This window comes from Equus quagga, chromosome 9, assembly GCF_021613505.1.
Source record: "Equus quagga isolate Etosha38 chromosome 9, UCLA_HA_Equagga_1.0, whole genome shotgun sequence".
NCBI lineage: Eukaryota > Metazoa > Chordata > Mammalia > Perissodactyla > Equidae > Equus > Equus quagga.
Genome location: NC_060275.1, coordinates 1,165,490 through 1,182,330, shown reverse-complemented (window position 1 = coordinate 1,182,330; position 16,841 = coordinate 1,165,490). Strand labels below are relative to the sequence as shown.

The 16,841-nt window shown below is 43.4% G+C and overlaps 1 protein-coding gene across 8 annotated transcripts in view; it reads left to right on the top strand.

Moving 5' to 3' along the window:
- The first annotated feature begins 8,391 nt into the window (after nucleotides 1–8,391).
- Nucleotides 8,392–16,841, top strand: part of ATP9B (ATPase phospholipid transporting 9B (putative)) — a 280,330-nt gene continuing 271,880 nt past the window's right edge. For all 8 annotated transcript variants that reach the window (XM_046672314.1, XM_046672313.1, XM_046672312.1 and 5 more), the window contains exon 1: nucleotides 8,392–8,614. In XM_046672314.1, the coding sequence (XP_046528270.1) occupies nucleotides 8,505–8,614 (110 nt within the window). In that variant the 5' untranslated portion in view covers nucleotides 8,392–8,504. The remainder of the gene's footprint in view (nucleotides 8,615–16,841) is intronic.

Here is a 16,841-nt window from a genome sequence, read left to right as displayed (position 1 = left end):
GATCAAGTGGAATTTATTCACAAGGATGGTTCAACATACTCAAGTCAATAAGGGTGAGACACCACATTAACAAAATGAAGGATAAATATCATGTGATCATCTCAATAGAAGCAGAAAAAGCATTTGAAAAAATTCAACATCCTTTTATGATAAAAACTCTCAATAAATTAGGTATAGAAGGAATGCACCTCAACGTAATAACAGCCATATATGACAAGCCCACAGCTAACATCATACTCAGTAGTGAAAAGCTGAAAGCTTTTTCTCTAAGATCAGAAACAAGACATGAGGCCGACCCCACCACTTCTATTCAGCACGGTACTGGAAGTTCTAACTATAGCATGGAGGTGGGAAAAAGAAAGAAAAGGCATCCAAAGTGGGACATGATCTTATATATAGAAAACCCTGAAGACGCCACCAAGAAACAGTTAGAACTAATAAATGAATTCACTACAGTTGCAGGGTGTAAAATCAACATACGAAAATCAGTTGCATTTCTATACAGTAACAATGAACTATCTGAAAAGAAATTTAAAAATAAACTCCATTTAAAATAGCTTCAGAAACAATAAAATACTTTGGGATAAATTTAACCAAAGGCGGTGTACACTGAAAACCATAAGACATTGATGAAAGAAATTAAAGAAAAAGCAAATAAATGGGAAGATATCCCACGTTCATGGATTGGAAGAATTAATATTGTTAAAATGTCCATTCCACCCAAAGCCATCTCTAGATTCAATGCAATCCCTATAAAAATTCCAATAGCATTTTTCAGAGAAATAGAAAAAACAATCCTAAAATTCATATGGAGACACAAAAGACACCAAATAGCCAAAATAATCTTGAAAAAGAAGAACAACGCTGGAGACATCACACTTCCTGACTTCAAACTATACTACAAAGTTATACCAATCAAAACAGTATGATATTGGCATAAAAACAGACACATAGATCAATGGAATAGAATAGACAGTCCAGAAATAAACCCATGCATAACTAATCTTTGACAAGGGTATCAAGAATATACAATAGAGAAGGGGCAGTCTCTTCAATAAATGGTGATGGGAAATCTGGATATCAACATGCAAAAGAATGAACCATACACAGAAATCTTACATCATACACAAAAATCAACCCAAAATGAATCAAAGGCTTTAATGCAAGACCTGAAACCATAAAACTCAGAAGAAAATGTAGAGAAAAAGCTCCTTGTCATCAGTCTTGGCAATGATTTTTTGGATATGACACAAAAAGCACAGGCAACAAAAGCAAAAACATACAAGTGAAACTGTGAAGCTTCTTTCCAGCAAAGGGAACACTCAGCAAAATGTAAAGACAACCTACAGAATGGGAGAAAATATGTGCAAAGCATAGATCTGATAAGGGGTTAACATTCAAAATATGTAAGGAACTCATACAACTCAATAGCAGAAAAACAAATAACCCGATTTAAAAATGGGCAAAGGACTTGAATAGACATTTTTCCAAAGAAGAGATACAAATGGCCATCAGGTATATGAAAAGATGCTTATCACTATTCACAAGGGAAACGCAAATCAAAACCAGAATGAGATATCACCTCACACCTCTTAGAATAGCTATTATCAAAAAGACGAGATAATAAGTGTTGGTGAGGAGGTGGAGCAAAGGGAACCCTTGTGCATTGTTGGTGGGAATGTAAATTGGTGCAGCCACTATGAAAAACAGTATGGAGATTCTTTGAAAATTAACAATAGAGCTATCATATGATCCAGCAATCCCATTACTGAGTATATATCTAAAGGACATGAAATCCTGCCATTTGCAACAACATGGAGTGACTTTGAGGGCATTTTGCTAAGTGCAATACATCAGACAGAGAAAGACAAATACTGTATGGTCTCACATGCACCACCACATGTGGACACTTGCCTCTGTGAATATCTCCAGTTGTCCTTAAATCTAGACAGCTGAGCCAAGGTTAAATGCCCTGGCAGCCACAGATAGGTAGATGTTTGGTCTCTTTTACTTCAGTGGTGAGAGGCAGGTGATCTTTCTCCAAATCTCACACAAATGGAAAGACCCAGCTGTATCTACTACAGCCCTCTGCTCACAGGTGGAGCTACAAAGTCCGCTCTCAGCCTTTTTTTCTTGGGTTAGTCTAAGAAAACTCTGAGAGGTAGATATGCTTTAATCTCTCTCTCCATAGAGATGTGTGTGTGTATTTATAAATACATAGTAAAATCTCATTTTCTGTGATACTCTTAATGGAAATGCTATTTTTACAAAACGAGCAGACTGATTTCCATTTCTCCAAAACAAAATATTTTATACACACAATATACGTATTATTCTGTGTATAAAATATTTTATGTACAGAAATTTCTGTACAGATTTTTTCTGAACATAAAATTTTAATATGGTGGTACTTGGTATTATATCCTCTGCTTAGAATTTTCAAGAGATTTTTTGCATCACTATTGAAAATATCCTATATAATATCTTGTGGGCTTCCACAGTTTGTGATAAATATACTCAACAGAACAACTTCATTTTAAGAATTTTGAAGTGATAGCTTCACCTGCTTGAAGTGCAAGAGACAAAAATGAAGCTTCAACCAAAGAATGCACTTCTTGTAGAGCTGTATTAAGAGACTTTCCATTTCTGTCATTACTGAGACTATGGTATTGTGCCTAGAAAGAGATTCTCACGGCTAAAACCGAAGGTGGAAAGGCCTTGTCAACCTCATAGCTGTTGATACAGAACAGTCTTATTGACGCCAAACCCCAACCAACCCCAATGAGACTCCAAAGGGGACAGTTTGATTCCAGTTTATGTATTCTTTATCCAACCCTTTGAACCTCTCCATGAGAAGCTGTTAATTACATTTTTCCTGTCTTGGTAGAATAGTTGAAATATCTATGGTTCGTTACAAAGCAGTAATTGAATGAGTGGTTTACAGAAAACTGTGAACCCTCTAAATACATTGATTTTAATGCCCTTCAGCCTGATCCTAAACAACAGACAGTTCTTTTTCAAGTTCTTTGGCTTTCTAAGGTATGACTGCAGTTGCACGTGCCATGTAAATGCCATGTGTACACATACCCGCTCACACACATGCCTGCACACATGCTCACACACACGCACATTTTTCTGGCTGACTTAAATTCTTCTTTCAGAAAATGAGGAGCTAGAATAAGTTACTGCACAAAAGTGTTTTGGTTTTTAATTATAGACTTGCTATAATTAATGTGAGAGCATTGTGTGGTAAATTGAATAAAAAACCTTATTTTACCACAGTTAAATTTTTCTCCTTTATAACTAATCAAGGCACCATAAATCTTGAGGGTACTTAATCTTTCCCCTTTTAAATATATTTCTATTCAAGGAGTGAAATATAACGTTGGAAATCTTGTGTTTTGGTCCATGTTGGGATGTTCTGAATTCAGATATATGTTAGAGAGGAGGAGTAAAGAAAGACAATCTTTGTTGAACATCTTCACATCTTCCGTCCTCCATCTGCTGTGAGAAAGAAGGCACTTCTCTCAAGGCAGAGTTCCAGGAGAGCAAAGCAAAGAAAGCGTAAGAAATGATGAATGCTAAAACCGGCTTTTAAAAAATGCGTTTAAAGATAGTTTTACAACATTCATCTCTTATGGTAGTTTTTTTTTTTTTTCTTTTAAACTGTGCATTACAATAACAGTCTTCAAACGTTTTATTCGTTGATCCCCTAAAAGAATTTTGGAAAAGTATGTATCTTTTCACACATTTTGTATTGACAGCTAAAAGTTTTCATTATAAATGTAAATAGTTACAAATGATGCATTCTGGGCATGTTGTAAGTATTTACATTTAAAGATGGAACTGTGACATCAGTCTTTCAGATGGATCAAAGACATTAAATTCCATAAAGGTTTGATACCCACTGTCATCCATTTTTAAAAACACATAAAGAAGCTCTTCCTTAACATTTGAAAATTTGTCTTTCTTTTTGCCAAAGTATAATTTTCAAAAAGGTAAAATAACTCTCATACAGATGCCAAAAATGGCTCCTCCTAGGATGGTTCCAGTGGCGCTATTGCCTACTGCCAGCCTCTTTGAGCCTGGGGGCAATAATGGTTTCCACTCTCACTTGTCCCAGGTAGTCCATCAAACCTCTTTGGTTTTCTGATTCCACCTACAACAGTCCCTTTCTTTTTTTTCCTGAGGAAAATTCACCCTGAACTAACATCTGTGCCAATCTTCCTCTATTTTGTATGTGAGCTGCCACCACAGCATGGCCACTGACCATGCTGATGAGTGGTGTAGGTCCATGCCCAGAAACTGAACCCGGGCCACCAAAGCAGAGTGGGCCAAACTTAACCACTAGGCCACCGGGGCTGACCCTAACAATCCCTTTCTTAAACTTTTCAGCTGAATGCCTTGCGTGTACCATCTTGTTCCTGCTATGATCCGAACTGACAGAACTTTATACTTATGTCATGGCAAGAATTTCTTTCTGTCCTAAGTTACCATCAGCAGTTTGCAGATGTGTCTCCCTACCCAGGTAAGACCTCCCACGGAGCAGACACTAAGTCTTAGTTATATTCGTATCCCCACAATACTTGTCTCTCACTTTGGCACAAAACTGGAATGAAGAATCTTTGCTAAACCGAATTAACAATGCAGAAATGGAGCCAGGAGAGGTCAAAATTTGGAATAAAGACTTGAGGGTTTTTTTACTTAAAGTGAGTAGGCTGTGAAAGAGAAATACTGAAGAGAGGCGTAGTTCGTAAAGGAGTAGAGCCTCATGATTTGTCTCGAAGTTATCACAGAAGGGAAAAATTCAAGGACCTGATGTTACAACGTCAGCTGTTGAGTGAAATGAGGAGCTAATGTTACAATGTCAGTTGCTGAGTGACTTTGAGGAGTTGTGTTACAGTATCAGTTGTTGAATGTGGTTATCTAGCTGGTGGTAACAATGTCGGTTGTTGGATGTGGTTATCTAGCTGGTGGTAACAATGTCAGTTGTTGAGTGTGGTTATCTAGCTGGTGGTAACAATATCGCTTGTTGGATGTGGTTATCTAGCTGGTGGTAACAATGTCAGTTGTTGAATGTGGTTATCTAGCTGGTGGTGACAATGTCAGCTGTTGAGTGTGGTTATCTAGCTGGTGGTAACAATGTCGGTTGTTGAATGTGGTTATCTAGCTGGTGGTGACAATGTCAGTTGTTGAGGGTGGTTATCTAGCCGGCAGTAACAGTGTTAGCTGTCGAGTGTGGTTGAGCACCTCCTGTAACAATGTCAGTTACTGCAGTGAGCCTGAGTAAGGAAAGGATGAGTGAAGTTCATTTAGCAATTAGGTCACTGTATCCTTTGAGGGCAGTGTCCTCAAAGGAGTGGACTGTATTTAAACCACATAAAAAGCAGCTAAGTAGCAAACTGGCAACCAGAAAGTGGGAGCAACTACTTAAGAATATTAATTTTTGGGGGGATGGCCCCGTGGCTGAGCGGTTAAGTTCACATGCTCCACTTTGGCAGCCCAGGGTTTCGTCGGTTTGGATCCTGGGCACAGACATGGCACTGCTCATCAGGCCTTGTTGAGGTGGCATCCCACATGCCACAGCTAGAAGGATCCACAACTGAAATATCCAACTATGTATTGAGGGGATTTGGGGAGAAAAAGGAAAAAAAAAAAAAAGCTTGGCAACAGTTGTTAGCTCAGGTGCCAATCTTTAAAAAAAAAAGTATTAATTTTTTAACAAATAATTTTTTAAACTGAAAAAGTAATATATGAAGATACTTAGTTGAGTCTAGAATCTACAAGTTCATGTTGAACCCATTGCTTCAAACACATAGCCATAATGAATATATAAATTATGAGAACAGAAAATGAAAAAGACATAGCAGGGCTCAAAAACAGCAAAGTTATTGGACCAAAACAGAGAGGTGAGCGTGGCTCGTCTGCTGGCTTCTGGGTCTGGAAGCAGGTGATGCGAGTGGGAGACAGGCTCACTCCAGGAGCTTGGGTGAGGCTGTCCTACTTGGGGTAGGAAGCTAAATGAACCAACCAAACCAATCAACAACCTACCAACTAACCAACCACCCACAAAACCCTGTTGCTGACAGCTGCCTCGGGCTTTTTAGCAGGCTAGGGGCCTAGAGGGAGGAAGAGGTAGACCCAAACTGAAGAGCAAGAATGAATCCAGCTGCCTGCAGACTCTAGACCTGGCAGGCCACCCTGTTACTGAGCGCCTTGAGATGCCACGGTGGGACTGGGTTCTGGAGGAGGGTGGAAACAGCGACTTTGCTGAATAGCAAGAGGCGAGGACAGAAAGAGGGGGAGGTGGAAAGGGAGAAAGGGAGGTAAAGCAAATATCTCTTTCCCACTTCAAATGTTCCTGTAAACCTAAATTTCAAGACATTTGAAGAAATCTAATGCTAAGAAAGACAGTTAACAAATCAGCAATCAGAACATTTTTCATGCCAGGGAATCCAAAGTATGAAACAAAACTGGCAGAAATGAAATAAGAATGGATGGATAAGAAAAAAAAAGATGAGAAATCTTCAAAATAAAAAATATAATCATTGAAATAAATGAGTCAGACTGTCAAAAGAAAAAACTAAATCCGAGACAAAATTAACAAAGGCTTGTTTATTCATAAACTTGCAGTGAGGGTACCACCTGCTGTCACTTTTCTTTCAGCAGTCCAAGGGCCTTCCTTAGAAAGGAACTAAGTTTTGCAGAGTAAAAAGAGGAAACCCTGAGCGTCTCTGACTGGCAAGCATTCTATTAAGGTGAGACTTTTGGAGGCGGAGAAGACATTCCAATTGGTCTTCAGGTACTTCTGACACTGCTTGGTTGGCTGAGGGGGCACATGAGCAGTTTAGGGACATTCCAAGAGGACGGATTATTCGGTGTTAGGGGTGGCAGGTGTTCTGTGGCAGGCTGCTCCCTAGAACGAATGGGGGGCGCTGGGGGTCTTTTAGAGTGAGTGTCCTCATGAGAAGTGACTGCATGGCAAGTCGTGTTCCCAAACAGACTGCACCTCTTCCCAAGCTCCCATGGAACATGGATCAAAGTGACTGCCTCCTGGGGGCGGGGTAGAAGGAAGACTTCAGAAGTATCACCGGACCTTTAGCATTTTGGATCTTGGAATATAAAACCTATTCACTTAAATCTGACCACATATTTGGCCAGGAAGAAAACCTCAAGTTTAAAATATGGAAAGAGTTCAGACCAAATTCCTAACCTATAAATTAACAACATTTAAATATAAACTAACAACCTAATAGCAAAATTGAGAACTCTCTGAAGACTTCACTATTAGACCACTCTCTGGAGGCAATTTATGGGAATAATGAAATCCAGGGAATTTTTTAAGTATAGGAAAAACCTGAACGTATTTGCATGTAGAATAGACTGAGACGGAAGGAGGAATTAAAGATACCAGAAACTCAAAGTACGGGCGGAGCAAGGAGTCCATGGAATTAGCCCTGGACACTGTTTCACCCTCTGAGGTCGGGAAAAGAGCGGGATACGCGGGACAGGACAGACCGCCGAGGGGACGGCAGGACGGGTCTCCGGGACGTGAGGAAGGTCCGAGGCCGGGAGCGGGAGAGCCTCGGGTCCAGCCGTGGATGGTGCTGCACGCGGAGCAGCTTGGGGGACAGCGCAGGTTACACAGCGCACATTCGGGGGCGCGGCTCCTCCACGGCTCCCAGCAGAGGGAGAAGCGGGGAGGCCCTTCGGCCACCCGGAGAGGGGTCCGAGTCCCGGCACGCCCTGCAGGCGGCTGTGAGCCCCAAGCACGACTCACCCGCCGCGGAGCGCCGGGAGCGCGTGCCCTCGGCTTCTCCGCGCGCCCGGGCGCGATCGCGGCGTCCCCAGCCCGAGGGCAGCGCGCGGCCTCCACCGAGTGGGTGTGAGGGCGCGCGCCGCGGGGCCCCTTGTGGCTAGAGCGCTGGCAGGCGCGCGGCCGGGGTCCGGAAGCAGGGCCCCCTGCGGCTGAGAGCGCTGGCAGGCGCGCGGCCGGGGTCCGGGGTGCAGGGCCCCCTGCGGCTGAGAGCGCGGGCAGGCGCGCGGCCGGGGTCCCGCGGTGCAGGGCCGCGTCGCGCGGGGTCCCCGACGGCCTCCGCGCGCGGAGACGCGCCCGCCCCTGAGCAGGGGCCCGGCAGGTGCCCAGCCGGGCTTTCACTGCGGCCCTCGGGCCAGGCGCGCGCCGGCCGAGAGGAGTCGGCCTGCTCCAGACACTAGGGACGGCTCCCACGGCCCACGCGCTCCGGGAAGACGGCCCGCGGCGCAGGCGCACGCGCACACGGCCCAGCGCCCGGGCGGGGCCTCGGGGCGTCACCTCCTCCTGCTGGCGCCCGCGCCGCGCGGGGACGTTATCGGGCTCCGACACACAGTGACGCCATCAGGCTCCGACAATCAAGGAAGGGCAGAGCGGGCCGGCGCCTCAGCCGGGCTGGAGTTGACGGAAGAGGGCGGGGAAAGGCGGCGGATCGACGGGCGCGGGGAGGAGCGGGCCGGTGCGGCCGAACATGGCGGACCAGATCCCCCTGTACCCGGTGCGCGGCGCAGCAGCCGTGGCCAGCCGCAAGCGCGCGGCCTACTACAGCGCGGCGGGGCCCGGGGCCGAGCGGCCCGGCAGGTAACGACGGGCCGCGCCGCCTCCCCGCGCCCCCCGTCCGTCCCGAGTCCGTCCCGGTTCCGTCCCGAGCCCCGGCCGGCGGCCTGCGCCCACCCCGTCCCGGGCGGAGATCAGTCGCAGCGTGGGTTCGGGGGCTGCTCCCGGGGCAGCCAAGCCCCGAGCGCGCGTCCCGCAGCGACCGCGGGGCCCGGCGCCTCCCGCGCGGCGTAGACCGTGAGGACGGCAGGTGCCGCTCCTAGTCGGCGTCGCGGGCGCGGGGCGCTTCTCGCTGAGCCCGGAGCTTCCGCGGCGCCCGCGGCCGACGCGCTGTGCCCTTTTAGGGCCGGGGCGGAGGTCGGAAAGGCTGCGTCGTGTAATGGGCTACGGTGGGTTTAGGGGGAGGTCAAAATGCTCGGCCCTTTGCTTTAGAGTGGAAGTCTCCTATCTGGTTTGTTTCAGCTCAGTTCAACTTATTTCTCACGCGGAGAATACTACGTTTTATGTAATGAGAAAAAGAAACATCAAAAGGGGAGATATTGCCCTTTATGATTACTAAAGTTTTATTCCTGAGGATTTGCAGAAGCAGTTAACCTTTAAAACTTGGGAAAAAATACACATTTCAATATACGAAATCTAGTTTTCAGAATTTTAGAATTCGAGTTTTTAGAATAATTTTTGGTTTGGGCTATTTGAGAGGGTCTAACGTGTTCAAAGGAGTCCGTAGGACAGCGCTGTAGAGCTGAATTGCATGTCGGTTCATTTGCTTACTAGTCGTTTGATCTTAAGTAACTTATTTAAACTGTGCTCCCTAATTTCCTCAGCTGTAAAATAGGGGAGAATATTTTTTTTTAATGGGATTACTGAGCGTTACAGGGGAACTTAGGTGCCTTTTTAAAAAATTTTTATTTTTATCTTTCTGGTGAGGAAGGTTGTCCCTGAGCTAACGCCTGTTGCCAGCCTTCCTCTTTCTGTGTCGGGGGATTGTCCCTAAGCTAACACCTATGGCAGTCTTCCTCCTTTTTTTTTGCTATATGGGACGCCACCCCAGCGTCTCTTGATGGGCGGTGTGTGGGTCCGCTCTCCGACCTGTGACCCCCAGGCCGGGGAAGGGAGAGCACAAACTTAACCACTCGCCACCAGGCCGGCCCCAGTAGGTGCCCGTTTTTAGTGTTTGGTGGGAAGTGGGTTCTTCAGAAGTGCCACTTCTTTCCTCCCGGTGTTCCCTATGAGAGTAATTGCGTTAGTAATTCTCTGAGCGATTGATTTTAGGAGATCGTTATTTGGAAATACGCCATCTATTTCTCAGTAGGTTTCCGTTAAAATTTGCAGATCAGTTCCTCCTGGATGTTGAGGCTCTGTCATTGTACGTGTGTGTTTAGGATGCTTTGTCTTCAGGGTGGGTCGTCTCTGTTCTTGTCCTGGGTAGTTTTCCTGCTCCGAAGTCTACTTCAGTGGACACTCATGTGGCCACTCCTGCTTTTTGTGGGTTAGTGTTTGCATAGTGTTAGGTTTCAATCTGTGTTGAATTTGTAGTGTTTCTTGTTGGATTGTGTTTTCCCCTCACACACTCTGTCAGTCTCTGTCATTTGATTGGTGTGTTTAGACCATTTACGTTTAAGGCAACTATTGATATGTTAGCACTTAAGTGTGCCATTTTATCATCTGTTTTCTGTTTCTTCTGATTCTCATTCCTCTTTTTCTCTTCTTACTTTCTTTTGGGTTACTTGAATACTTTTTTGATCTCTACAGTTTTGTTTTGTTTTGTTTTTTGGCTGAGGAAGATTGGTCCTGAACTAACATCTGTGCCAGTCCTCTTTTTTTGTACATGGGGCATTTCTACAGCGTGGCTGGTGAGTGGAGTAGGTCCTTGCCTGGGATCCGAACCTGTGGACCTAGGCTGCTGAAGTGGAGAGCATGGAACTTTAACCACTTGGCCACAGGGCGGGCCCTCTACAGTGTTTATTTTTTTTTGAGGAAGATTAGCCCTGAGCTAACATCTGCTGTCCATCCTCCTCTTTTTGTTGAGGAAGACTGGCCCTGAGCTAACATCCATGCCCCTCTTGCTCTACTTTATACGTGGGACACCTACCACAGCATGGCTTGTCAAGTGGTGCCGTGTCCGCACCCAGGATCCGAACTGGCAAACCCTGGGCCCCAAAGCGGAACGTGCGCACTTAACCACTATGCCACCTGACTGGCCCCATCCTCACCGTCTTTAAATGTGGTGTCCTGAGTATCAGATGGTGTTATACTTTGATGTGTGCAGATCATGGTCAGGACAGTTTATTGTACGTGCCCGTATTCTTGCTCTTTCTGTTCTTCCTTCCTTCCTTCCTGATGGTACAAGAGTCTTTCTTTTTGAAGAACTTCCTTTAGCCAACCTTGAGATTTCTTTCATCTTAAAAAGTCTTTATTTCTCCTTCATTCCTGAAGGACAGTTTTATTGAATGTAGGATTCCCGGCTGGCGCTTCTTAGCACTTGGAGACTGTTGTTCCACTTCCTTCCGGCCCGCATGGGTTCTGATTTGAAGTCACTGTCATTTGAATCAGTGTTCCCTGATAGGCGATGGGTCTTTCCTCTCTGGCTGCTTTCAAGTTTTTTTGTTGTCTTTAGTTTTTAGAAGTTTAATTATGATGTATCTTGGTGTACATTTCTTTGGGTTTATCTTTTTTGTCATTCACTAAGCTTTTTGTTGAATCTGTTCGTTTTTGTTTCACCAAATTTAGGGAGTTTTTAGCCATTGTTTCTTCAAGTACCCTTGTTTCCACTCTCTTTCTCCTTACGTTGGGGACTCCAGTAATACAAATGTTGGATGTTTTGTTAGTGTTACATAATTCTTTTAGGTTCTTTTTTTTTTTTTTCAGTTTCTTTTCTCTGTTTTGTTCAGATTGTGTAAATTCTTTTGATTTGTTCTCAAGTTCCCTGATTCTGTCCTCTGTGATCTTCACTCTACCATTGATCTCATTGAGTGAGATTTTATTTCTCTTGCTGTATTTTTTAGTTTTATAATCTCTCTTTGTTTCAAGAGACTTTGTAATTGATAGTTGAAGCATTTTTATGTTTGTTGCTTGAAATGCTTGCCATAATTCTAGTGTCTGATTTAATCTTAGTTTTGGTGTCAGTTGATTGTCTTATTCACACTGTGAATGTTCTGGTCCTTGGTATGACCAGTGGTTTTCAACTGTCTTCTGGACATTTTGTCTCTTTTATTTTTATTTTTTTTAAAGATTTTATTTTTCTTTTTTCTCCCCAAAGCCCCCCGGTACATAGTTGTATATTTTTAATTGTGGGTCCTTCTAGTTGTGACCTGTGGGATGCCACCTCAGCATGGCTCGATGAGCGGTGCCATGTCCCCACCCAGGATCTGAACTGGCGAAACCCTGGGCTGCCAAAGCAGAGTGTGCAAACTTAACCACTTGGCCACGGGGCTGGCCCTGAACATTTTGTCTCTTACGTCAGGAGCCTGTGGTTCCTATTTGGTTCTTTAGCTTTAGCAGGTAGTTGCCCTGTTTAGATTTAGCACATAGATTCTGGCTTACCTTTGTAGGCTGTGGTTCCAGTGACAGTTTAATGTTCAGGGCCTTTGTGCTGTGATCTTTGTTTTCTTTGGTTTATGTGGTGCTGCTGGGGCTTTTACTTGTCTCTGCTTGTGCAACTGAGGGGAAGAAGGGATTTTCCCAGGCTGATGTCTCTTAGTAAGAGATGAAAGTGTCATCCCATGTGGATGAGGAGGCTTCATTAGCTGGGCAGTGGTTGTGGCTGTATGCCCCTCTGTATGTGCCCCCTGGCTACCCTGGTGTGTCTGGGTAGGAGAGGAATCTCAGCACCTCTGTGGCCAGATCCCTCTTGGTGTGGCCTCCTGCTGCTCTAGTGTCTTAGGACAGGGAGGGGACTTCGAGCCATGGAGAGAAACAGTTTCCTAGGCTGGCTGCTTCTCTGGTGGGGTTGCACTTGTCAGTGCTGCCTGGCTGCTCCCCTCGCGAGAGGGGAATCTCAGGCCTGTGGGGACACAGAAGGTTCTTGAGGTCTCTGACCTCTTGTTGTGGTGAGGTCCCCCTAAGTAGTGCTGCCCAGATGTCCCCGTGTCCCAGGGGAGTCTCAGGCCCTGGGGAAGGATGCTGCTTCCTGTGACCACTTGTTGATCTCTTTTGCTGGTGGTAGTTGACTGTCGTCCTGTCTAGGGGAGGAATGACCTTCCTGGGCTGCCTTCTCTTGCTCGGTTGGAGGTTAGGAAACCCTGCACCTGTGTCCTTCCCTCTCTTGGGTGGGGGTATGTAAGACATCCTGCTGCTGTGTTCCTCCAATCCTGGGTTGCAAACCATCCTGACTCTCTTCCTCTCACTGCTGCTTTCTTACTGCCTTCCAGAGGTCTCTTTTGCTTGGTTCCTGCTTTATTTCCAAGGTTTATAGATGGACTGAGGTGAGAGGAGCAGGGAGAAATAGATGTTGACTGGAAGTTGTGCTTCCACGTTATTCTGTGAAGTTTGGTTGTATTTTATCATGGTAACGCATATGGTTTAAACAATTTAATAGTGGTAAAAGTTTTGCCTTAAGATACTGTGGCTCTCTATCCCACTTATTCATTCTCCTTTACCCTAGCCTCTCATCCCAGAGGCAGTTACTCTGGGCTCTTCTAGCTATTTCTTCTGGCATTTGCACATCTTCATTTTTCAGTGGCTGTATTCCTGACTTTGTCAACATCTAAAACTAATCCTGAAGGCTTCCTTGATCTCAACCCCAGCCAGGATAGAGTTAGATGCCCCTGCCAGGCTCCTATAGTACCCTGTTTCCCCTTGTAGCACTGACTGCACTTGACTATAAATGCTTATCTTCTCCTTAGACTTTAAATTTCATGAGTAGAGTGGCAATGGCTGTCAGATTTTACCCCTGATACCTGACCTCATGAGATGAGTTGGAAAATACTCCCTTCTCTTCTGTTTTCTGGAAGACATTGAGTAGAGTTGTTCCTCCTTTAAATGTTTGGTAGACTTTTCCAGTGAAACAATCTGGGCCTTGAGACTTCTTTTTTGGGCCTTTTAATTTACAAATTCAGTTTCTTTAACAGTTACTGGGCTATTCAAATGTTGTGTTTCATATTGGGTGAGTTGTGATAGTTTGTGCCCCTTGAACAGTTGATCCATTTCAGATACGTTGCCAGATTTGTGTGTGTAGAGTTGTCCGTAATATTCCCTTATTATCCTTTTGATGTAGTTTCATTCAGATGGTGGTGGTTTGTGCCTTCACTTGTTTTATTGGTCAGTCTTGCTAGAGGTTTGATCTTTTCAAAGAGCCATGTTTTATTTTACTTATTTTCTCTATAGCTTTCTGTTTTCAATTTCATTAATTTCTGCTCTTTGTTTTTCCTTACTTTTGCTTGCTTTAGGTTTGCTTTTCTCTTTTCATTCTCGTTTCTTAAGGTGGGAGCTTAGATTATTGATTGGAGACTATTTTTTTTCTTCTTCTTCTTCTTCTCCTCCTCCCCAAAGCCCACCAGTACACAGCTGTATATTCTAGTTGTGAGTGCCTCTGGTTGTGACATGTGGGACACCGCCTCAGCATGGCCTGACTAGCGGTGCCATGTCCGTGCCCGGGATCTTAACCGGTGAAACCCTGGGATGCTGAAGCAGAGCACACGAACTTAACCACTTGGCCACGGGCTGGCCCCCTGTAGGCTTCTTTTTTAATGTAAGCATTTCGTACTGTAAATTTTCCTTTTGGCACTGACTTACCTGTGACACACAAATTTTGGTATTTTGATTTCCTTTGAGATGTCTTCTCTGACCCATGGGTTATTTACAAGTATGTTTGGAAAATTTACTATTATCTTTCTGCTACCGATTTCTAGTGTGATTCCTTAGTGGTCAAAGAACACGCTTTGTGTGATTTCACTTATTTTAAATTTGAAGTAATTTGTTTTGTAATGAAAGATTTGGTCTGTATTGATAAGAATTCCTGGGGTTCTTGAAAGTGTCTTGTGCTCTTGTTGGGTGAAGTGTTCTGAAATGTTGACTGGATCCTGTTGGTTAATGCTGTTGAATTCTTCTGTCCTTTCTGGTTTACTGTCTAGTTGTATCAGTTGTTGAGAGCGGGTTGTCAAATTCTCCAACTGTAATCATGAACTTGCCTTTTTCTCCTTTTAGTTCTATCAAGTTTTGCTTCACGTACTTTGCAGGTCTGTTGTTGGGTGCATACATGGTTGGGATTGCTTTGTGTTCTTCATGGACTGACTCATATCATTTTGTAATTTCCCTGTCTGTCTCTAGTAAATTTTTTGCTCTTTACTTTATCTGACATTAATATAGCCACTCCTGCTTACTTGCTTTCTTTTTAAAGATTGGCGCCTGAGCTAACAACTGTTGCCAATCTTCTTTTTTTCTTTTTTTTTTGCTTTTTCTCCCCCAATCCCCCCAGCACATAGTTGTATATTTTAGTTGTGGGTCCTTCTAGTTGTGGCATGTGGGACGCTGCCTCAGCATGGCCTGATGAGTGGTGCCATGTCTGTGCCCAGGATCTGAACCGTCGAAACCCTGGGCCACTGAAGCAGAGTGTGTAAACTTAACCACTCGGCCGTGGGGCTGGCCCCCTGCTTTCTTTTAATTAATGTTTGCTTGGCGTATAATTTTCCATCCTTTTAATTTCAACCTACTTATATTTGAAGTGAGTTTCTTGTAGCTGGCTTATGGTTGGTTTATATTTTTTATCCATTTTGCCAGTCTCTGTCTTTTGATTGATATATTTAGAACAAACATTTATGGTCAGTGTCATGAATGATAAGTTAAGGCTTACGTCTGCCATTTTACTTTTGTTTTCTGTGTTTTTTCTTTCTGTTTTCTTTTTCCTGCCTTCTTGTGGGTTACTTGAGCATTTTTAAAAATTTCATTTTGATTTACCTACAGTGTTTTTCAGTGTAGCTCTTTGTATAAATATCATTTAGTGGTAGTTCTCGGTATTACATTATACATACCTAACTCATTAGAGTATACTGTTGTCAATATTTTATCAGTTTGAGTAAGGTGTAGAATCCTTACCTCTTTACATCCTTATATTCCCCCCTCTTAGTAATGGAATTATCTTCTTAAATTATATGTAGGTTTTACATATGTAAAAGTTCATAAACATTTTCTTTACATACAATTAGAACCGTACATCAAACTGTTATAGTTTTTGATTTGTCTCTTGACTATAACTTAGAAAATTCAAGAGGAAAAGGAAAACCTGTTGTATTGACTGATACTTTTGCTTTTTCTGTTGTACTCTTATTTCCTGATGTTCCAAATTTGCTTATTTTATTATTTCTGTTCTGTTCTAAGAATTCCTTTGCTATTCTTTTAGGTTAGGTCTGCTGGAAACAGACCTTCTACTAAATTCTCTTAGTTTTCTTTCATCTGAGGATGTCTTATTTCCCCTTCATTCCTGAAGGATAATTTCACCAGATGTACAGTTTGAGTTTGACAATTCTTTTCTTTCAGCACTTGAAAATATTATGTTACTTTTTTCTGGCCTCCATGATTTCTGATGAGAAATCTGATGTCATTTGAATTTTTTTTTCCCCTGTAGGTAGATGTCACTTCTCACTACTTTCAAGCTTTTTTCTTTTCATTTTGTTTTCAGTAGTTTGATTATTATGGGTCTTTGCATAGATTTTTTTTGAGTTGATACTGTTTGGGGTTCACTGTGCTTCTTGGATCGAAGTTTATGTCTTTTGTCAGATGAGAAGTTCACAGTCATTATGGGTTTGAATACTGTTTTGTGTGAATACTCTGTCGTCTCTTCTTCTGATTCTCTAGTGACACCCGGTGAGATCTTTTCTTGTAGTTCCATACAGTCATGAATTTCTGCTCATTTGTTTTTAAGTCCATTTTCTCTTCAGATTGGGCAGTTTCTGTTGTTCTGTCTTCAAGTTCATTGATTTTTCCTCTCTCTTCTCCATTCTCATGCTGAGCCTATCTGTTAAGTTTTTTAATCTCTGTTATTCAGTTTTTTAGTTTCAAAATTTCCCTTTGATTCTTTTTCATATTAGGTATTTCTTTGCTGAGACTTTGTTTTTTTCATTTGCTTCTCGCATGTTCATAATTGCCTATTGAAACGTTTTTATAATGTATGCTTTAAAATCCTTGTCGTTGCAACACCTGCATCATTTTCATGTTGGCTTCTGTTGATTTTCTTTTCTCATTCAAGTTGAGATTTTCCTGGTTTTTGGTATGACAAGTGATCTTTGATTGTGTCCTGGACACTTTGGGTATTATG